This window comes from Palaemon carinicauda, chromosome 14 (assembly GCF_036898095.1).
Source record: "Palaemon carinicauda isolate YSFRI2023 chromosome 14, ASM3689809v2, whole genome shotgun sequence".
NCBI classification, from domain to species: Eukaryota; Metazoa; Arthropoda; class Malacostraca; order Decapoda; family Palaemonidae; genus Palaemon; species Palaemon carinicauda.
This window is the reverse complement of record NC_090738.1, coordinates 111,670,073-111,694,085: the sequence shown is the minus strand read 5'-3', so window position 1 is coordinate 111,694,085 and position 24,013 is coordinate 111,670,073. Positions and strand designations below refer to the sequence as shown.

The 24,013-nt window shown below is 47.4% G+C and overlaps 1 protein-coding gene across 1 annotated transcript in view; it reads left to right on the top strand.

Moving 5' to 3' along the window:
* Positions 1–22,842, top strand: part of LOC137653225 (probable U3 small nucleolar RNA-associated protein 11) — a 75,047-nt gene extending 52,205 nt beyond the window's left edge. Inside the window, exons 5-7 of the mRNA XM_068386592.1 lie at positions 21,092–21,222; positions 21,975–22,085; positions 22,620–22,842. Of these exons, the coding sequence (XP_068242693.1) occupies positions 21,092–21,222; positions 21,975–22,085; positions 22,620–22,718 (341 nt within the window). The 3' untranslated portion in view covers positions 22,719–22,842. The remainder of the gene's footprint in view (positions 1–21,091; positions 21,223–21,974; positions 22,086–22,619) is intronic.
* The last annotated feature ends 1,171 nt before the right edge of the window (positions 22,843–24,013 follow it).

Below are 24,013 nucleotides of genomic sequence, written 5' to 3'. Positions count from 1 at the left end.
AAGTGAAATCGAAGGGAGAGCAGAACAGTTTGAAAGTGTTGATGATGCCATAGACCTACAGCAGGAGTCAATTCAATTCCCAAAACAACAGGGTTATTCAAACGACGACCAGTCCCGTGGTGGTCTTCAGAACTAACTGCACTCCACAGAGCCACAAGAAGATCTCTAACATGATTGCGTAGACGCAGAACTGATGAGAATTTAATAATGTACAAGAAATGTAGAGCACAGTTCCGTCGTGCCATGAAAGAAGCAAGGCGCCAGTCATGGATGTCTTTTGTTTCCTCTATTAACAGTAGAACACCACCATCTTCTATGTGGAGGAAAGTAAAAAAGATAGCTGGCAAATTCACCCCCAACCCACCACCAGTGTTGAAGGTGAATGGCCAGTATGTAACTGAAGCAAATGAAGTTAGCAATGCCCTGGCTAATCATTTTTCAAATGTATCCAGCAAGTGTGAAGGAGCCCCTGGTCACCAGTATAGGAGCACTGAAGAAAAGAAAATTTTAAATTTTGCAACAAGAAGGGAAGAGTCGTATAATTCTCCTTTCACTGAAAGAGAATTTGATTCCGCACTTGCTCATTGCAACGATACAGCCCCTGGACCCGATGAAATTCCATATGCAATGATTAAACATGTACATTTTAATACAAAGCTATTTATTTTAAGCATTATTAATAGAATATGGCATGATCATAGCTACCCAAGTGTTTGGGAACTAGCCATTATTTTAGCCTTTTTAAAACCCGGTAAAGACAAGTTTTTAGCAGCAAACTATCGTCCTATTGCATTGACATCTTGTTTATGTAAAATCATGGAGAAGATGGTCAATGCAAGGCTGATATGGTACCTTGAAAAGAAAGGTATTTTATCACCGATTCAATGTGGATTCCGAAAAATGCACTCAACGACTGATGTGTTGATACGACTTGAGTCATCTATTTGTGAAGCCTTTGCTTCCAAACAGCACCATGTTACAGTATTTTTTGACCTTGAAAAGGCATATGATACCACATGGAGATATGGTATTCTTAAAACCATTCATGAATTGGGATTGAGAGGAGAGCTGCCACTATTTATTCAGGCATTTCTTTCACGTAGAGTTTTTCAAGTGAGAGTGGGGGAAACTCTATCAGAGAGTAAGTGCCAGGAAGAAGGAGTTCCTCAGGGTAGTGTGCTGAGTGTAACCCTTTTTGCACTAGCAATTAATGGGATATCCTCAGCCATTCCCCAGGATGTTCTCTCAACACTATTTGTGGATGATCTCTCAATATCATTTGCTGGCACTAGAATGGCAATGGTTGAGAGAAAAATCCAACTCTCTATTGATAAAATTATCCAGTGGGCTGACATGAATGGATTTAAGTTCTCGACAAGTAAAACTACCATTGTCCATTTTTGTCGTATCCGGGGAGTACATCCAGACCCGGATATATACATTAAAGGTCAACGGATACCATGTGTATCGGAAACCAAATTTTTAGGTTTGATATTTGACTGTAGACTTACATGGGTTTCTCACCTAAAAGCGCTAAAAGCTAAATGTGTTGAAGCTCTGAATATCTTAAAAGTATTGTCCCATACATCATGGGGGGCAGACCGCAATACTATTTTAAAATTATACAAGGCCTTGATTTTTTCCAAAATTAGTTATGGTTGTGAGGTATATTCTTCAGCCACCCCAAGCCGGTTAAAAATATTAGACTCGATACATCATGCAGGTATTAGATTATCTACTGGAGCTTTTAAAACCTCGCCTATCCCAAGTCTCCTTGTTGATGCTGGGGAGTTACCTCTAGACCTTTACCGAATGTCTTCCATTCTTCGGTATTGGTTTAGATTGCAAAGACTCCCTAGCTCTCTAGCCTTTCAGACTGCAAGCCTTGTAAGACACGCATCATACTTTGAGTTGCACCCAAAATCTCCTCAACCTTATGGCTTTCGGGTGAAACGATTTTTAAATAGTCTGGATATAATTAGAAATAAGGTACTTCCATTCAAGGTATCATCAACGCCTCCATGGAAATTACCTGACATATCTTTTTGTAAATACTTTATTGGAGTTAAGAAGAATATGACTGACTTAGAATCCAGGTCTCTTTTTATGGAACATGTCGAAGAACATAGGGGATCGACTTTTATATATACTGATGGCTCCAAATCTGATGCTGGCGTTGGATTTGGAGTACATAGTAATGATTTTAATTGTAGAGGTGCACTTCCTCTAACAGCTTCCATATTTACTGCCGAACTGTATGGCATATTAACCGCTATTGAGAAAATAGCGTTGGAAAAGGAGGGTAATTTTACAATTTTTAGTGATGCAAGGAGTGTTCTTCAAGCTATAGAAGTTTTTAATTCTAGTAACCCTCTAGTTTTAAAGATTTTAGAATGGCTTTTTATTATTGGACGGAAAGGTATAACTGTTCGATTTTGTTGGGTTCCAGCACATGTAGGTGTGTCTGGGAATGAGAAGGCAGATTTACTGGCGAAGAATGCGGCATCCGAGTTGCTACCAAGGAGGTATCCCATTCCATGTAACGATCTCCTACCTTACATCAAGAAATTGGTTTGTGATAAATGGCAACAGCACTGGGACAGTCAAGACGGCAATAAAATGAGGGAAGTAACAAATATCATATCACCTTGGAGGTATAACATGATTCCCCGAAAATGGGAGACGACTCTTTGTCGTCTCCGTATTGGTCACACACGGTTGACACACGAGTTTCTGCTGAAGGGCCAACACCAACCGTATTGCGAGGACTGCTTAGTACCTTTAACAGTGAGGCATTTGTTGACCGAATGCCCTAATTTCACTAACTTAAGAAATAGATATCTGTTTGAGGCTCGAGGTGAGGATGGCAGGTTTATCCTTGCCAAGATTCTTGGACATGATGTGTCTTACTATGCGAGCGGAATTTTTAGATTTATTTCAGAAGCAGGTCTTCTGAAAACTATTTAACTATTTTAATGACTTCTTAATTTTTATGGTTTTAATCGAATTCTCTTTTAATTTTCATATACAGTAAATGGTATCGGCGTCAATGACCTTAGATGTCAGGATGCCAGAAAACTTTCAATCAATCAATCAATCAATCATGCTATGCGGCATCCTCCTCAACCCATGAGGCAGGAGCCTCATGCTATGCGGCAACCTCCTCTACCCATGAGGCAGGAGCCTCATGCTATGCGGCATCCTCCTCAACCCATGAGGCAGGAGCCTCATGCTATGAGGAGCCTCATGCTATGCGACATCCTCCTCAACCCATGAGGCAGGAGCCTCATGCTATGAGGAGCCTCATGCTATGCGGCATCCTCCTCAACCCATGAGGCAGGAGCCTCATGCTATGAGGAGCCTCATGCTATGCGGCATCCTCCTCAACCCATGAGGCAGGAGCCTCATGCTATGAGGAGCCTCATGCTATGCGGCATCCTCCTCAACCCATGAGGCAGGAGCCTCATGCTATGAGGAGCCTCATGCTATGCGGCATCCTCCTCAACCCATGAGGCAGGAGCCTCATGCTATGCGGCAACCTCCTCAACCCATGAGGCAGGAGCCTCATACTATGCGGCATCCTCCTCAACCCATGCGGCCTGAGCCTCATCCCTTGCAGCATGAGCCTCATCCCATGCAGCATGAGCCTCATACCATGCAGCATGAGCCTCATCCCATGCAGCATGAGCCTCATCCCATGCAGCATAAGCCGCATGCCATGCAACATGCTCTGCATACCTTACAGCATGCTCTACATACAGCATGCTCTGCATACCTTACAGCATGCTCTGCATACCTTACAGCATGCTCTGCATACCTTACAGCATGCTCTGCATACAGCATGCTCTGCATTCCTTACAGCATGCTCTGCATACCTTACAGCATGCTCTGCATACTATGCTCTGCATACAGCATGCTCTGCATACCTTACAACATGCTCTGCATTCCTTACAGCATGCTCTGCATACAGCATGCTCTGCATACCTTACAGCATGCTCTGCATACCTTACCGCATGCTCCTCAGTCACACATCTTTGGTTGTTGCCAACTCACAAGACTGTCAAGCAGTTTCATAACGTTGCCTTCTGGTCTGCTGCTTTTGCACCAGTGAAACCCTCACTGAGAGAACTTAGCTTTTCTCGGATATGGTTCCTGTAGATGAGAAAGTGCTATTCTCCCTCCTTCTGATATTCCCTTGAGGACTCTGTCATTTGGAGGGAGCCTTAAGCTGCTTAGCCTCCTATGGACTTTTATTTAAGCATAACATGCTTCCAGGGAGGGTAATGGTTCCGCTTCAGTCGCTAACCCCGTCTGTTGCCACACCTGCTCCCATAGACCTTGAGCTTTGTTGCAAGACATGCAGTCCAAGCTTAGTCCTTGTTAGAGGATTTTTTGTTTACGGAGTCAGTGTGTCACTGGGAAGACGTTCAACAACCAGCAGAGGGGACTTGTTGTGACGCAGTGCGGCAACCTCAGCAACCCGATAAGGAGTTGTCTGTACTACCCAGACAGTCTAGACAGTTTCGGGTTGTCGCTGTACTTCCTCGCTTCCCCATGGTTGACAGTTCACAGACTGTGCAGCAGTACCATGATCTTGTGTCCGGCTCCGTCAGACGACTGGCTTTTAAGAGCTCCCACAAGTCGTCGCTGTCTGGAGAATCTCAGATGGACTATGGATCTGACCAAGGAACTGGGCCTCCTGGTCAATTTAGAGGAGTCCCAGCTCGTCCCATCCCAGACCTTTGTCTACCTGGGTATGGAGCTTCAGAGTCGAGCTTTTCGGGCTTTTCCGTCGGCCCCAAGAATCTACCAAGCCCTAGAATGCATCCAGAGCATGCTGAGAAGGAACCAATGCTCAGTCAGGTAGTGGATGAGTCTAACAGGGACACTTTCATCGCTGGCCCTGTTCATCGAGTTAGGGAGACTCCACCTCCGCCCCCTTCAGTATCATCTAGCTGCTCACTGGATAAAGGACATGACGCTAGAGACGGTCTCAGTGCCTGTTTCCGAAGAGAGGAGGTCTACTCTAACGTGGTGAAAGAACAGCTTTCTTCTCAAGGAAGGTCTACCTTTGGCTGTTCAGAAACCCGACCGCCGTCTCTTCTCGGACGCATCAGACACGGGCTGGGGTGCGACTTTGGACGGACAGGAATGCTCGGGAACATGGAATCAGGAGCAAAGGACACTTCACATCAATTGCAAGGAGCTGTTGGCGGTTCATCTGGCCTTGATAAACTTCAAGTCCCTCCAGCTTAACAAGGTGGTGGAGGTGGACTCTGACAACACCACAGCCTTGGCTTACATCTCCAAGCAGGGAGGGACTCATTCGTGGAAGTTGTTCTAGATCGCAAGGGACCTCCTCATCTGGTCAAAAGATCGAAAGCTCACGCTGGTAACGAGGTTCATTCAGGGCGATATGAATGTCATGGCAGATCGCCTCAGCCGGAAGGGTCAGGTCATCCCCACAGAGTGGACCCTTCACAAGAATGTTTGCAGCAGACTTTGGGCCCTGTGAGGTCAGCCAACCATAGATCTGTTCGCTACCTCGATAACCTAGAGGCTCCCGTTGTATTGTTCTCCGATTCCAGACCCAGCAGCAGTTCACGTGGATGCTTTTCTGCTGGATTGGTCCCATCTCGACCTGTATGCATTCCCGCCGTTCAAGATTGTCAACAGGGTACTTCAGAAGTTCGCCTCTCGCAAAGGGACACGGCTGACGTTGGTTGCTCCCCTCTGGCCCGCGAGAGAATGGTTCATAGAGGTACTGCAATGGCTGATCGACATTCCCAGGACTCTTCCTCTAGGAGTGGACCTTCTACGTCAACCTCACGTAAAGAAGGTACACCCAATCCTCCACGCTCTTCGTCTGACTGCCTTCAGACTATCGAAAGACTCTCAAGAGCTAGGGGCTTTTCGAAGGAGGCAGCCAGAGCGATTGCCAGTGCAAGGAGGACATCCACTCTCAGAGTCTATCAGTCTAAAGGGGAAGTCTTCCGAAGCTGGTACAAGGCCAATCCAGTTTCCTCAACCAGTACCACTGTAACCCAGATTGCTGACTTCCTGTTACATCTAAGGAACGTAAGATCCCTTTCAGCTCCTACGATCAAGGGTTACAGAAGTATGTTGGCAGCGGTTTTCCGCCACAGAGGCTTGGATCTTTCCACCAACAAAGATCTACAGGACCTCCTTAGGTCTTTTGAGACCTCAAAGGAACGTCGGTTGTCCACTCCAGGCTGGAATCTAGACGTGGTCCTAAGGTTCCTTATGTCATCAAGATTTGAACCTCTCCAATCAGCCTCTTTTAAGGACCTCACATTAAAAACTCTTTTCCTCGTGTGCTTGGCAACAGCTAAAAGAGTAAGTGAGATCCACGCCTTCAGCAGGAACATAGTTTTCACATCTGAAACAGCTACATGTTCCTTGCAGCTTGGTTTTTTGCTAAAACGAGCTTCCTTCTCGTCCTTGGCCTAAGTCGTTCGAGATCCCAAGCCTGTCCAACTTGGTGGGGAACGAACTGGAGAGAGTACTTTGCCCAGTTAGAGCTCTTAGGTACTATCTAAAAAGGTCATAACCTTTACGAGGACAATCAGAAGCCTTATGGTGTGCTATCAAGAAGCCTTCTCTTCCAAGGTCTAAGAACTCAGTTTCTTACTAAATCAGGCTTCTGATTAGGGAAGCACATTCTCATCTGAAGGAAGAAGACCTTGCTTTGCTGAAGGTAAGGACACATGAAGTGAGAGCTGTGGCTACTTCAGTGGCCTTCAAACAGAACCGTTCTCTGCAGAGTGTTATGGATGCAACCTATTGGAGAAGCAAGTCAGTGTTCGCATCATTCTATCTCAAAGATGTCCAGTCTCTTTACGAGAACTGCTACACCCTGGGACCATTCGTAGCAACGAATGCAGTAGTAGGCGGGGGCTCAGCCACTACATTCCCATAATCCCATAACCTTTTTAACCTTTCTCTTGAATACTTTTTATGGGTTGTACGGTCGGCTAAGAAGCCTTCCACATCCTTGTTGATTTGGCGGGTGGTCAATTCTTTCTTGAGAAGCGCCGAGGTTAAAGGTTGTGATGAGGTCCTTTAGTATGGGTTGCAGCCCTTTATACTTCAGCACCTAAGAGTCGTTCAGCATCCTAAGAGGACCGCTACGCTCAGTAAGGAAGACATACTTAATAAAGGCAGAGTAATGGTTCAAGTCGTCTTCCTTACCAGGTACTTATTTATTTTATGTTATTTTTGAATAACTAATAAAATTAAATACGGGATACTTAGCTTCTTTGTTAACATGTATGCTGGTCTCCACCCACCACCCTGGGTGTGAATCGGCTACATGATCATCGGGTAAGATTAATATTGAAAAATGTTATTTTCATTAGTAAAATAAATTTTTGAATATACTTACCCGATGATCATGATTTAATTGACCCACCCTTCCTCCCCATAGAGAACCAGTGGACCGAGGAAAAAATTGAGGTGGTGTTGACAAGAAGTACTGGAGTACTTGACCACAGATGGCGCTGTTGTGTACACCCCCACCTGTATAGCGATCGCTGGCGTATCCCGACCGTAGATTTCTGTCGGGCAACAGAGTTGACAGCTACATGATCATCGGGTAAGTATATTCAAAAATTTATTTTACTAATGAAAATAACATTTTTCCTAACAGTACTTACCTCGAACTACTTTCGGGTTATGGCCCGCCCATCCTACCCCGAGTGCCCTGCAGGGCTGAAGAGAACCTCTCCGTTGAAACTTACTGAGGAGCGTGACCTGAGCAAGCATGCTCTCCGACCCCGGGTCGCCTCATGGCGAGTATCACTCCGCCTGAGGTTAGCCCTCATAGAAAACGGGAATAGGGTAAACTACTCAAAATTCTGGTCGGTTGGGAAGAGTTCCCAGATACTCCTAAGAAAGTAGTTCAAGGTAAGTACTGTTAGGAAAAATACAAATTACTTAAAATTTGTGATTTTATTACCATAATTCTTACCTCAGAATAGAACAAGCTATTGAGGGGAAGTGCCAACTTAATAATGACCTCTAATTAAAGTAAAGAAACGTCCCCCCCTCACCCTATAAGCAGATGTCCAGAAGATGTTGGACAAGGACACTATTCAAGTAGTTCTGGGCTGGTCTCTATGTTTTCACAGCAGACATTTTCTAGTAGAACAGTCAACAGGAGGCTGGAGATCAATAATCAACCTTTCCGATTTGAATGAGTTTGTTCTCCAAATGGTATTCAGAATGGAGATAGCGAACACTAAGAAATACCTTCAGGAAGAACCATTATATGCTCTTTCTAGATCTTTGGGGCACATACATGTACAGTATATTCAAATAATGTACAGGTACTTCGGGCGTCAAGGAGGTTCTTCCGGTTCTCCCTTACAGGCAAGGTCTTCCAGTTCAAATTCCTGTATTTCGCAGTAGCTACCGCCCTCCAAGTGTTCACTTATCTCAGCTTGGGCTCATGTAAAAGGCATCTGGCTACTGAGATACCTCGACTATTGGCTGACTTTATTACCGTCCAAAAGGCAACTCCTACAACACTGTGACAAACCTTGTTTGTTCCGTAACTGAAATACAAACCACGCTATTTACATGGGGTAATTACTTCAGCGTAGCTGAACGACGAGCCTTAAAAGTTTTAACGAGGGTTTCCTACCCCGCCGCTAGTTAGCGGGGGGTAGGGAGGGGTAGCAAGCCCTCACACACACCGGTGAATACTTCACTTTACTTTTGGCTCGGAGAGACGGCAGACCTATCTGCGCTCTCTTCGTTTTTGACTGCCATAATTTTGTTTGCTTTCTCTTTTCAGTGTGTGTGTGAAGTTGGCCTCTATTTCTCATCATGCATACATGCCCTGGACTATCTGGCCGCCCTTGTGGGACCTTTATGTCGGCCTTGGACACGAATCCTCACTCCTTATGCCCGCAGTGTAGGGGCCAACGGTGTGATAGGTCCAACGTGTGTATTGAGTGTAGGGAGTGGTCTACCTCCCAGTGGGGGAGGTTTGCCCGGTGACGTAAGAAGAAGGCTAAAAGGGATCGTTCTCCTTCGGAGGTTTCTCGGAAGAGAGAAAATCCCAAGACTTCTTCTTCCGCCGCCCTTTCCTCCTCCGAAGCTCCCACTCGAGCGGCCTCTTCCGAGAGGCCGGCGAGTGGTAGCGTAGACCGTAGTGCTGTTAACCGATCCCAGGGTGAGGGAGAGGTAGTTGCCTCCCATAGTGAGGCGGCTTCCCCCCCCCCCCTCGGAAGAGGGATTTGTATCTAATAATGATCTTTTTCAGCTTTGGGTTTCCTTGGGGCTGCAGGGTTCGCACTCCAAGGAAGCTCTGTTTGACATGATCAAACTGGGTGCGGCCGTCAAACAATCGCCAACTTCAGCGGAGATAGATCCTCTGTCTGTGGTTGACGTTGTTGTGACGGGAACATCCCGTGGGTCTAGCCAAACGCCCGTTCCTGTGGCTGAGGTAGCTGAAAGCTCTGACTCCCCCTCCGAACATCCTTCGAGGGAGGAGCTTAGTCCCACGGTCTCTCCTGCCGGTGATTCTCCCTCTCAGGGGAGTTCACTAACAGAGACTCCTCTTCGGAGGCCCATCGATGGTCAGCCTGCTGATCCCACGGCCCCTCGTGGGCGTATAAGGCGGAAGGCTCGTCCTCCCCTTCGCCGTGGAAGCCTTCCTTCCCCCTTCAAAATGGTTAAGAGGCGCATCTTCGGCTTGTCGTCACCACATTCCTCTGCGAAGGAGATGACTCGCCGTTCTCCTTTCCTGCCAGCTACCAACCTAGACCTCTCCACGATCCCCTTCGGAGGATGGTTGTCCTTCGGGACATTGTGACCTGTCGCCCAGACCATCGACCTCTAAAGATCCTGATGCGTTTGACGCGCCACCTGATACTGCCACTGCGCAGTCCCCGGGCCTTTCGGGGCTGCAGGGGCTTGAGCGCAGAACTGCGCCTCTTGCCCCCAAGTGCCAGGCACCGCCTGAGCGCCCGCCTGCCGATGTTGCTGCCGTTCCTGACTTAGCGCCTCGGCGCTCACCCTTAGGCGTTCGCGCCTCCGTTCTTGTCACGCGCCAGGGTTCCCCTGCGCGCCCGCGCCCTTCGGTGCCCCATCGCCCTCCAGCAATTCCTGAGGTAGCGCGCAAGCGCCCACCTGCGCATACGCGCCCACCTGCGCATACGCGCCCCGTTCCTGACACGGCGCTCCTGCGCTCACCTGCGCATACGCGTCCACCGGTGCCCCAGCGGCCACCTGCGCTCACGCGCCCTCCAGTGCCTCGGCGCCCCCCAGTTCCTGTTTCATCGCGCGCGGTCCATGAGGCACCTGAGTTGGCGCACAGGTGTCCACAGGTTCCTGCGGACTCGTCGCGCCCATCGGGGGAAAGCGCGACACGCGCCCACGCGCAGTTCCAGCTCAAGCGCCCACGCGCTCACCAACGCGCCCGCGTGTTGCTTTGGACTCATCGCGCCCACCTAGGGAGACGCGCGACACGCGCAGTTCCAGCACCAGCGCCCACGCGCTCTCCAACGCGACCACGCATCGCTACATCTCAGCGCTTCGCCCAAGAGGCTCCCAAGTTAGTGCACAGGCGCTCACGGCCTCCTCTGGGCTCTCCCTCTAGACCGCGGGAGCTTGCACCTGATGCAATTGCGCACGACGCTCCGGTAACGCGCCCTGTTCCTGCTACACGCCCCGTTCCTGTATTTAGGACAACTAAGGTTGCCCTTCAACAAACACCAGAGCGCCCTCATCCAGCGGCGCGCCCTACGCGGCCACCGCAATGCACTCCGGTGCGACCGCATCCTGATGCGCGCCCACGATCGCCGGTGCGTCCAGCTCGCCCACAGGCGAGTATACCGGTCTTACCCGACCAGCGCCGACCATCTCGCCCCCAGGTCGCTCGCGACCCTGCTCCAGCGCTAACGCGCCCTCAGCCGGTTCTTCTGGACACGCGCTCAGGCGCCCCCGTTATCTCGCGCCCTTCGGGGCCGCACCTGGTCGCTGCGCGCCCGCTCGTTCGACCTCCTCCTGCTTCAGCTCCTGATCGCCACACGCCTACGCCATCGCCTACGTGCTCTCGCGACCATGTTCCCGCTCCAGCTGCTGCGCGCCCATGCACCCGCGCTGTTGCCAGCGCGCCATCGCTCCTGAGCACCCACCTGTGCGCCCTCGCGCCCGCCCCCGCCCACGTGAGTTTCCAGTATCGCGCCATCCATTCACGCGCGACCCTGTTCAGGGCCCGTTTTACGAGCCCCAGCGCGAGCGCCGACAGGCGGACTCTTCCTCGTCACGTTCCCCACCCCGCAATCGCAGATCACCGCGCTCGCCAGAGGAGGGGCGCTCCCCGGACAGGTCTAGGAGTTCTTTTTTAGCCCTGCAGGCGAACCCTCGTATGTCGACTCCTCCTAGGGATCCCTCGATCCCCTTCCCTCCAGAGGGGATGTCTGACAGCCCGACTGTCAGACAGCAGCCCTGGTTCGGCACCCTAGTCAGAGCCCTTGTGCAGGCGATTAAGCCCGCCCTCTCTGATTCGGGTCACGAACCAGCGGCAGCTTCCTCCCCCCTGAAGAGGAAGAGAGGAGTCTCTCCCGTGGAACCTCCTCCGAGGCCTATTCTGTCTCCGCGCAGATCCTTTCGCAAGGATCCTCCTCCCCCTCAGACTCTCTCGCCCTCCCCTGCGGAGGAGGATTACCCCTTCTCAGGAGAGTCGGATGAGCCGGAACACTCCCCCATCGCACCAATGGGGGAGGTTCCTCCTCTTCCCGAGAGGTCTTCTCGTCCAGAGGTGGAGAAGCCCCCTTCGCTTCTCGAGTCCTGTATCCCGCCCAGAAGGGAGCCTAAGGACTCTAAGACGATCCCCAAATCGTCAGCGAGGATTAGGCAGGAACAGTCTAGAGCCGCCGAGGATGTCCACGTGTCCCCCCAGGAAGAGCCACTGGGGACGGGAGACTTCGCTGCAAGTCCTTCGGGAGGAGAGCACCAAGAGTCAGAACACGCATTCTGGCAAGTCCTGACCCTCATGAGGAACCTTAACGGGATCCCAGATCCTGAGGTCCCACCTCGTGAAGGGAAGGACAGGGTCCTGGACCGCGTCTACGGCACTCAGAAACCCTCTAGGGCCAGTGCAGCTTTGCCCTGGTCTCAAGGGATGAAGAGTGCCAGGGACAAGGTCGAGGGCCAGCTCTCCGAGCTTGCCTCCTCCAGCAGATCGAGTGCCGGTAATAAGCTCCTCCCTCCTCGAGTCCATCAGAGGAGGTACTTCGAGATCCTCGAGGAATCTTCTCTGAGTCTTCCCTTACACCACTCCGTGGAAGAACTCACAGGGGGAGTCCCTCTTGAGAGACTCTCCAACCGGCACGTGCCCTTCTCAGCCACTGAGATCCTGAGCCAGAAGAAGGTCACCAAGTGCGCCATGCAGGCGACTTCGTGGCTCGACATCTGGGCATCCTGGTGCGGTCCGAGGACCTCTCCAAAGAAAGCACCAGGAAGGCGCTGGAAACCTTTCTTCTCTCGGGCACACGGACCATTGAGTTTCTGGCCCACCAAGTCTCGAGCTTGTGGGCCAACACGATCCTCAAGCGTCGGGACGCTGTGATCGAGAGGTTCCATCATAAGGTACCCAGTGCGGAGTCTAGTAGGCTCAGACACTCTTCCGTTCTCGGTAAGAGCCTGTTTGAGCCTAAGTACGTGGAGCTCACTGCCGAGAGGTGGAGGAAATCCAACCAGGATTCCTTCATCCACAGGGCCCTGACATCGAGGCCCTACAAGCCTTCAGCAGTCCAGCAGCCCCGTCCCGCTAAGGACGCAAAGAAGACGACCACCGCAGCGAAGCCCAAGGTGTCTAAGCCCTTTCCTGCCAAGAGCAGAAGGGGCAAGAAGTCCTCCAGGGGAGGCAAAAACCCTAGAGGTACCAGTCGAGGCCAGAAGCGCTAGGGTTGGCAATCCCCCTGCATGTCCACCAGTGGGGGGATGCCTTCAGAGCTGCTCGACAAGGTGGCAGCAACTCGGGGTGGATGCCTGGACGATCTCCGTGATCTCTCTAGGTTATCGCGTCCCGTTCACAGCCTCTCTACCTCCCCTGACAGCGAAACCAGTGTCGTTGAGCTCTTTTGCCATGGGATCGGCAAAAGGGCAGGCCCTCCGGGCCGAAGTCCAGACCATGTTGGAGAAGGACGCTCTCCAGGAGGCTGTAGACGGATCCCCAGGTTTCTACAGTCGACTCTTTCTTGTGAGAAAGGCGTCTAGAGGCTGGAGACGGAGATGGCAGACACGGTCAGACTTGCAGTAAGACCACGAGACTTCATGTGCACACTGGACCTGAAGGACGCGTACTTCCAGATCCCAATCCATCCGTCTTCAAGGAAGTACCTGAGATTTTGCCTAGACAACAAGATCTACCAGTTCAAGGTGCTGTGTTTCGGTCTCTCCACAGCTCCTCAGGTGTTCAACAGAGTTTTCACCCTCATCTCTTCATGGGCCCACAGGATCGGCATCCGTCTCCTTCGTTATCTGGACGACTGGCTGATCCTAGCAGACTCGGAGGCAACCCTTCTTCGCCACCGAGACAGACTCCTCAAAGTTTGCCAGGATCTAGGGATCGTGGTATATCTCGAGAAGTCCTCTCTGCAGCCCTCTCAGAGACTGGTATATCTAGGCATGGTCATAGACACCAATCTCCACAAAGCCTTCCCATCAGACGAAAGGATAGCAAGGCTGAGGAAGGTTGCGAAACCTTTCCTCAATCGAGAGGAACTCCCAGCCCAATCGTGGCTTCGTCCCCTCGGCCACCTCTCCTCCCTGACCCGTCTCGTCCCCAACAGCCGCCTCAGGATGAGATCTCTCCAGTGGCGACTCAAGTCTCGGTGGAGTCAAGGACTCGACTCCCCGGACATCCTGATCCCCATGGGATCAGCGGAACGAGCGGACCTCAGTTGGTGGGTGGCAGACGAGAACCTACGAAAGGGAGTGGATCTTCTCGTCCCTTCCCCGGATTTGATGCTGTTTTCGGACGCATCAAACAAGGGTGGGGGGCCCACGTTCTGAGCCACAGGACCTCAGGCCTGTGGTCAGAATCAGAAAAGTACCTTCACATAAACCTGCTAGAAATGAAGGCCGTATACCTGGCACTTCAGAAGTTCCACCAAGTCCTGGCGGGCCACTCTGTGGTGGTGATGAGCGACAACACCATGGTCGTGGCTTATATCAACAAGCAGGGAGGTACCTTTTCAGAACAGCTATCCCATCTTGCAGTACAGATCCCGAGATGGTCCGAAGTCCACTCGATTTCACTAGCAGCTCGCTTCATTCCAGGCAAATGGAATGTGCTCGCCTACAGTCTGAGCAGAGCGACGCAGATAGTGAGTACCGAGTGGTCTTTGGATCCTCAGATAGCCAACAAAGTCCTGACTTTGTGGGGTTCCCCGACTGTGGACCTGTTCGCTACGGCGCTGAACACCAAGCTCCCACTGTACTGCTCCCCAGTCCCGGACCCCAAGGCCCTCTGGCAAGATGCCTTCCAACAACGGTGGGGCAACGTCGATGTGTACGCCTTTCCCCCGTTCTGTCTGATGAGGAGGGTACTCAACAAGACCAGAACATCGGTCAATCTCTCAATGACCTTGATAGCTCTGCTATGGCATCATGCAGAGTGGTTCCCGGACTTTCTGCAGCTCCTCACGGAGATCCCGAGGGAGCTCCCTCCACGTCGCGAGCTACTCAAACAACCACACTCCAACATCTACCACAAACCCGTAGCTTCGCTTCGGCTTCACGCCTGGAGACTATCCAGCATCTCCTCACAGAGAGAGGATTTTCGCAACAAGTTGCAAAAAGGATGTCTGGCCACCTGCGCAAGTCATCCGCAGGAGTCTACCAGGCGAAGTGGCGAGTTTTCTGGGGTTGGTGCCGTGGAAGGGGTATCTCTCCCCTCGTTGCCACTTTACCAGGAATAGCGGAGTTCCTCGTTTATCTGCGGGAAGAAATGCGCCTTTCAGTCTCGGCGGTGAAAGGCTATCGCTCAGCCTTAAGCCTGGCCTTCAGGCTGAAAGGAATGGACATTTCCTCCTCGCTGGAACTGTCTCTTCTCATACGGAGTTACGAGCTTACCTGCCCTCAGTCGGAAGTGAGACCTCCTCCTTGGAACGTGGTTCGAGTTCTCAGGTCTCTTAAGAGACCTCCCTACGAACCATTACGTCAGGCATCTGATCGCCACCTTACCTGGAAGACGGTGTTCCTACTAGCTTTGGCCTCGGCCAAGCGAGTCAGCGAACTTCATGGTCTCTCCTACGACATCGCCCATTCAAGGGGATGGGGGGAGGTAACGTTCAGATTCGTCCCTGAGTTTGTTGCCAAGACTCAGAACCCGGGAGTGCCGGACCCAAGGTTCGACTCCTTTCAGGTTTCGAGTCTCCGTTCTGTAACAGATGACCCAGACCATCTCCTACTGTGCCCAGTCAGGAGTCTGAGGTTGTATCTTAAAAGAACACCTGCAGCCCGCCCCCCAGGTGCAAGCTTTGTTCGTGAGCACCGGGGAAACAAAGAGGAGGGTCACCAGGAATACCATCTCGGCCTGGATTCGCAAGGTAATTCATCTGGCCTTGAATCCTGACCCTCTTCCGTCACGTCGCCCTAGGGCGCATGACGTCAGGGGCGTGGCTACGTCCCTGGCCTTCAAGAAGAACTTTTTGGTGACGCAGGTCCTGCAAGCTGGGGTGTGGAAGCGTCAGACCACCTTCACGGCCCACTACCTGCAAGACGTGACACACAGGAGGCCCGATACGTTTTCTATCGACCCTGTGGTGGCTGCACAACAGCTGGTCTAACCTCAGGCTCCTTATTGGACAAGTAGCAGAAGGTTGAGGGCATTGTTACCCGGTTTTAGTCTGTGTGAATGAAAAGATCTGTCTGGCCCTTTTCTTTTCTTCTTGGTATATGGATGGTAATTATGAGGATGTCCAGCCTCACACCCAAGCAAAAGCTGGAGTACCTAACAATAGGAAAAGTTTTTTCCATCCAACAATTGAGTAACTGCACTCAAAAAGGGTAGCATGCCCTTTTCTAAATCTCCAACAGCTTCCATCTTGTCAGGGGCAGCAACTTCAAGGCCACTGTCATCTTTGGAAAAACTGGATCCCCACAACTGTGTTCATGTAAGTTCTCTGCAATGGTCTCGAAAGACACACTGATCTTAAAACAAAGACCCTCCTCAATGTCAAAGTTCCTATGTAACAGGAAGTCAGATACAATCTGGATTAAAATCTGTTCAAAGGGTCTCCATTTTAGTTCCATAGTATAGAAGTTCCCTTCACAGATACATAGAAGGAAGGATGGGGCATATCTAAGGGAACATGGAATCGCAGGCCTCTGGTGATAGACAGAGAGGAACCTTCATATAAATATTCTATAAATGAAGACAGCACAATTACCTCTTCAGTCCCCAACAGAGTTTGAGAGGCCGCTCGGTAGTGCTGATTACTGACAACTCTACCCTTAACACCGGTCATGTCAGGTGACAGGATGACGACCAAGCAGAGAAGGAGGATGAAGTGTGTCACACCATACGCAGATATCCATCCGCATACAAATAAGGACATTGGTTCTCCTCGGGAGATCGCCATTCACCCCTTCGATCCCAAACCCATTAAAGTTGTTCCTTCGGATCAACGTCCGGTTTCTCTCCGCTTTAAAGAGGAGGAAGTCATAGCTCCCGAACCGCAGAAGCCTAAGGAACCGCAGAAGCCTAAGGAACCGCAAGTTTCTTTGAAAATAACGGTCCTGGAGAAACACTTCCCTCCCAGGATGTAGCCTAATATAAAGGTTCCAAAACAGTCCCAAAAAATTTTAAGATCAGGGAAGCATGAAGACAGGAACAGGCGAAGAGGTCTCCCGAGGCGGGACCATCTCAAATTCCAGTTGATGACTTTGGCCTACCTCAGACTTTCTCAGACGAGAGCCCAGATGTAGATGAGTTAAGGGACACGGACGAAGAATTTCTCCCTAAAGCGGCAAGTCCAAAGTTCCACTTTGAGGCCAAGTGCAAAGAGTCGGAACATGTCTTCTAGTAGGTCCTTGCTTGCGTGAGGACCTTCAAGTTGTTGGATCCCTGCTCTGCACCACAAGAAGGCAAGCACAAGGTTTTGGATCAGATCCTTGGATCCCAGATACCACCCAAAACCAGTGCAGCTCTTCCCTGGTCAAAGGGACTTGAAGCAGCCAGAAGGAAAGCTATCTCCCAGATAGCAGGCACCTCTAGCTCTCTGCCACTTCCTTTTGTACTTTGAAGGAAGTATTAAAAGATCCAGTATGATCCTCATCCTACTCTGATTCTCTACCCGTCAGTGGAATCTCTCAAACTGAATGTTCCACTCCAGAGACTAGCCTCCTTGAGAGCCTCCCTTACTGCCTCTGAACTACTCAACATAAAGTGATACCCGAGGTACACCATGCAGGCTCCTTTGTGGCTTGACCTATGGTTTGGGTCTCTGGGCCACATTGTTCGCTCCGCGGATCTTTCTAAGAAGACGATCAGGCTGTCCTGGGAATCCTTCCTTCTCTCCGGCACCCTAACCTTGGAATTCCTTTCGTACCACGGGGTCAACATGTTGGCGAATGCGATTCTAAATCGAAGGGATGCAGTCATAGGAAGGTTCCACAGACAGGTGACACCCCTTCGAAACTTGACCCTCGAGGGACCTTCCTGGACACCCTAGTGCCAATATGCCAGGAACAAGTATTGCATCTACAATGGTGGGTGGCATAGGAGAACTTCCGCAAAGGTCAAGATCTTCTCGTCCCTCCTCCAGGTTTGTTGCTCTTCACAGACGCATCAAAAAAATGGTGGGGAGCTCACTTGCTGCACCACATGATCTCAGGCCTTTGGTCCAAAATACGAAAGGTACCCGCACATAAATCTCCTAAAGATGAGAGCAGCCCTCCTAGCTCTCCAACAGTTCCAATAGTTGCTGGCAGGTCACCCTGTACAGTGTTGATGAGCGACAACACTACAGTAGTGGCTTACGTAAAGAAACAAGGTGGTACCTTTTTGCACCAACTATGCCATCTTGCAGTACAGATGATAAGATGGGCAGAAGATCATTCGGTAGCACTGTCAGCTCACTACATTCCGGGGGAGAGGAATGTGCTCACAGACAATCTGAGCAGAATGACTCAGATAGTGGGTTCCGAATGGTTTTTGAATATTCTGATAGCCAACAAAGTTCTGGCTTTGTGGGGTTCCCCGACTGTGGACCTGTTTACACCGTCCCTGAACTTCAGGCTCCCGCTTTACTGTTCCCCAGTTGCGGACCCTCAGGCTCTGTGGCAGGATGCATTCCAACAACTGTTGGACAACATCAATGTGTACGCCTTTCTTCCATTTTGTCTGATGAGAGGCTGGCTCAACAAGACCGGAGCATCCAAAAATCTAATGAGGACCCTCATAGCTCCACTATGGCATCATGCAGAGTGGTTTCCAGACCTTCTGCAGTTGGTAGTAGATCACCCGAGAGAACTTTCTCCCCGTCCACATCTGACAACCGCACGCCAACATATATCATAAGAACGTGCAGTCCCTTTGACCTTTTGCCTGGAGACTATCCAGCGTCTCCTCTCTTGGAGATGCTTTTTGTGACAAGCTGTGAAAAGAATGTCCAAACACCTACGTAAGTCCTCCATGGCAGTGTACCAGGCCAAATGGACAGTCTTCCGTCGTTGGTGTCGTGGAAGGGGTCTCTCTCCCCTCGATGCCACTATTCCTGTAATAATGGAATTCCTTATTTACCATGAGAGGAAAAACTCCTTTCAGTCTCTGTGGTGAAAGGCTATCGCTCAGCCTTAAGCCTGGCCTTTAGATTGAATGGAGTAGATCTTTCCTCCTCTTTGGAACTTTCTTTACTCATACGGAGTAATGAGATCACTTATCCCCAGTCGGAGACCAGACCTTGTCCTTGGAACGTGGTTCGCATCCTGAGGTCCCTTAAGTGCCCTCCTTACAAATCACTATTTCGTGCAACAGACCATAATCTCCCTTAGAAGACGGTATTCCTACTCACTTTAGCATCAGCAAAGAGAGTTGGTGAACTTCATGGTCTTTCGTATGACATCACCCAATTAAGGGGATGGGGGGAAATGACACTCGTCTTCGTCCATGAGTTCATTGCTAAAACTCAAAATCCATCGGTCACGGGTCCTAGTTTTGTAGCCATCTGGATAGCAAGTCTCATTACTGTAACCAATGACCCAGATCAATTGTTACTTTGCCCAGTAAGGAGTTTGAGATGTTATCTTAAACACTGCAGCAAGAAGACTCCAGCTTTCAGCCTTATTTGTCAGCTCGGGCAGAACAAAGAGGAGGGTCACCAAGAACACGATCTCTTTTTGGATTTGCAAAGTCATAGAGTTTGCCCTCCAACAAGACTCTTCTCAATCTGATGACCTAGAGCTCACGATGTCAGGGGCAGCAGTATGTCCCTGGCATTTAAGCAAAACTACTCAGTTTCTTAAGTATTACAAGTGGGCTTATGGAATCGGCAAACAACCTTCACCGCCCACTACCTCAAAGATGTGACCCACAGAAGGCTCGATACGTTTACTATCTGCCTTGTGGTGGCTGCACAACAAGTGGTTTAAGATGACATCAGGCTCCTTGTTGGACAAGTAGCAGCTGGTTGTGGGTTTTGGTTACCTGGGCCAAGTCTGGAAGTAATGAGAGTATGTCTGGCATTTTTCCTCTTTTCATTTTCCTCTCTCTTGGGGTGCAGCTCCTTGAGTCCTCTGCAAGCCGGCTTCAACCTTTGCTGGTAAGAACCACTTTCCTTGTGTATCCTAGTATAGATAATAATTAATTATATTATTCACGTCCTCAATGTTTTCTTGTGAGGGATCATTGGGAACGTCCATACAGCATATGTAAGACTCCTGTTTTTTAGAACTTTGCTTACCTAGACGTTCAGATGCTATTTCTACAGCCACTTTTTTTTCTTTTGCTCAGGCCACAATAACACACACACTGTGATTTATTAGTGAGGTGTCAAGGTTTATCCTCAGACACAATCTAATATTGTTCCAGGACAACCCGGGTCAATGGCTAAGCCAGAAACCGGACTTACACCCACCTAAGAGTGACTCATCCTACGTAAACAACGTAAGGTTTGTTAGTGTGGGAAAAAATAACAAATTTGGAAACAATTTGTATTTTTCCCTAATTAATACAAACCTGTAGTTGTTTACATAAGTTGTCCTGCCATCACCTGTCCCCCTGAAGTCCTGCCTGCAATTGAAAGTGAGGCAGCTGTGTGAGCTGTGAGTAGAGATAGGTGGCTGGGGTACCCCACAGCCACCCCCTACCGACCCACAACAGTGGGAAGGTAGGGCTGCTACCTCACATTTCTTTTTAGTGCATTGGCTGCCTTCCAGCTTTGCCGAAAGATATATCTTATGTAAACAACTACAGGTTTGTATTAGTTAGGAAAAAATACAAATTGTTTCTAAATTTGTCATATTGTTGGGTCTTTATCCTCAAGTGGCAAGGAACCTCCTGACATTGTGGGGATTCCTGACAATCAACATGTTTGTGATGAAGCTAAACCGCAAGTTTTCAGTGTAATAATCACCAATATCAGATCAGGCAAGTTGCGTTGGAGGACGCCTTCCAACTCTTCTGTTTTGCTTGGTCAGAAAAGTAATCAGAAAAGTATGGAATACCCCAAACCTCAAGAGGGCATTGGTGGCCCCCAAGTGACAGCATGCAGAATGTAATTTTTGTATCAGAATATTCAATTTTTGTTAAAATTCATGTTTTCTTCCTTCTACAATTATGAAATTGTACTCTGACCTTATGTTTTTAAGAATCTGGAAAACTTTCATAGAATTTTAGATTTATTATAGTATTATGTGAAATCTTCTGCAAAACCACATGATATTCCAGTTCATAGATGCCTTTGATTAAAACCTTAGAAAACTGAATCACTTCTAAATATGGTTCAGCATTAAAGATTCTTGTACAGTGTTGTAAGCAAGCACAGAAAACAAATAGCCATGTAAATTTGTCAGCGCATTCTTGTATTCTTAAGTTCAGTATTTTCTACAGCTAAAAAAACTAGTGCTGCCAAGATTCTTGACACCCATCCAGCACTTTTAGGGAGGAGTTTTAACCGGATACGACTATCCCAACTCGCTCACATGTCTCTAGATATTGATGCCAATAATCCTGATGTAAAGGTGAGTTTAGCTCTGTATGTGTAACATTGTCTTTCAGCTACTTAGATCAGACCTCTGATATTTTAAATTACAATTTAGATTAACTACATATTTTGATATACATTTTGATGATCCACTGTAATAGCTTGTTTAATCCTTTAAGTGCCCTTGAATACATTCAACGTCTGAATGTTTCTACTCTCTTTGGCGCCATTGGAAGTATTCTATGTCCAATTATTACTAATTTCTTTTTCTCTATTATTTTCATATATGAAATTTACAAAATGTGTATTATACTGTATACCAATGGGAAGGAAATTTATTTGCCTACACAAAAGAAAAAAATTGTAAAGTCATCTCTGATGAGTTATGTAAAATGTCACAGAAAAAGACCTAGGTCTTGAGTACCAAATTTTTCAGTGAAGGGGAGGCACTCAAAGGATTAATACATATACTTGAAATGCTAATCAAACAAAGTACTCATTATTGTAACATTATTAAAAATAAGGTAGTTTTAATTTTTGACTTATGATATTACTCGAAATAGATAATCTTATAGGCCTTGCTCAAAGTTCAGATTAATTAGAGATCAATAGGAATCTAAATATACTACTCCTCAGTTGCCCCTAGGAACTGAATGGCCTAAATTCTGAGAAAATCCTGTCATTGTGTTACATATAAGTTCAGCATATTTTCAAAGTGGTAAAGTATTGTATTTTATATAATAAAATTGCACAAATAGTAATTCAAAATTGATTCTTTATCAATTTCAGAAACTTCTCAAGTCAAAATCACGTGCCTACAAAGAGCTTGCCCAGAGAATTGAGAGGGAAAACAAGTTACGCATAATGCAAGAGAAATTAGAAGTCCGCAAAAAGCTCATGGTAAGTGCAGTAGTTTTGCGTACCAGTGCTATTGATTCCTTATTTGGGATCAGTATCATTTTTTGAAGAGTACGTGTATTGTAACAACAATTTTTCGGTATTTATCAATATCACAAAACTCAGATAATACTTAATCTGTACAGAGATTGTGTGATTAACCTATTGTATACTGTAACTACTGTACTTTGAAAATCTAATATTAGATTATAACCTTTCCTTCGGCTATGCCATAAAAGTAAGGAAGCAAGGATCCCTACATCATACCATATGGTTGATATTCTGGTACTGAAATGAGACAACTCCTTTAAAAGATTTAAAGCTTCTGTTGAATATATAATCATGTGCATTTACATGTATGGAATACAGTCTTATATATTATGTTTCGTACGTAAGCATGTCTAGGAGTTATTGCTCATATGAGAAATATATGATACATACACAAAAAACAGAAGGGAAAGTTAGTAAAATGCCCTTGCAATTGGATTTAGATTATATCTCTTATTAAACTACTTGTATACTCGTTTGTCACCACAGGCAAGCAAAAGCAAAGATGAGGAAAAACCAAAACTTGTTGCGGAAGGTACTAGTTCAACGGCTCCAGTGTACGAGTGGCCTCAAGTTCGAAAAAAATAATTTTTTTTTTTAATGACAAAACCCCTCTCCTTAAACTCTAAACCTGTGATCATGATTCCTTTAACCCTTTTGCAAACAGACATTTACAGATTAATTAAGGAAAATAAATATTTTAAAGAAATTATCCTGTTTAAATCTTATATTTCTCCAAGTATTTTTATATCTAGAAACTTAGTGCTTTGAAGATGAGACCACTCAATTCATATGTTTACTGTATTTGGAGGTAGTGATAATATACCTTTATTGGGAAATACTATAGTACTCACAGCGTATCATCACCAGCTACGCATTCCAGCCTACATCATTAGACTAGTCTTCATCCGGGCTGAAGCTAATATCTAGCAGCTTACAATATCATCTTTAGAGTATTTTTTCCTCCATCTTTTCTTCAATATGAAATTGTGGTATCGACCCTGGTACAGTACAGTAGGGTCCCGAATTATGCGAGAATTTGGTCGATGAAAGGCCTCGTGTAATTGGAAATTCGTATATTTCGAAACACATCATGGCGGCAAACAGCAACCTACCCGGCAATTTTTTTTTCACTCCATTTCTAGCTTTCTAGCTATATATATACTGTATATACACTGTGTGTGTGTATGTATGTGTGTAAGTATGTATATATTATATATATATATATATATATATATATATATATATATTATATATATATATATATATATATATATATATATATATATATATATATATATATATATATATACTGTAGCTTTTATCTTAACAATACTGTAAGAAATCCTTCTTATAGATTTTTTTTATAAAATACTGTACAAAATTTCTTTTATGGATAAATAAAACAATAAAAAGTTGTTAAAGTTTTGATAATTTTATATGACTGTAGTATTTACTACTGTACTATGCATAGCTTACTGTTTTCAGTATTTTCCGAATGATGTAGAATTATTTCCTATAGATACAAAAAACAAAAAAGGGTTTTCAAGGTTTGATACAGTACGTATCTAGCAATAGTTAAAAATTACAGTATAGTACTGTATATCCATGATGACACTCCCACACGTAAACACGGCCACTAGGCGCAAGTGTGCACTAGGCTGCTGTACGATAATCACGCTTTTTTTGCCCTGAGCGGTCATTTCACTAATGATAATTTTTCAAAGTTAATATAATTTCTTTATGCTTATAATTCGTTATTATAGTTAAAAGTAGGGATATTAATTAAATGGTTGAGTAAAAAAAAACAATTAATACTATTATTTAATTTCAAATGGCTACATAATACTGAATATTCTAATGGGTTCTTTTTATCTTCAATC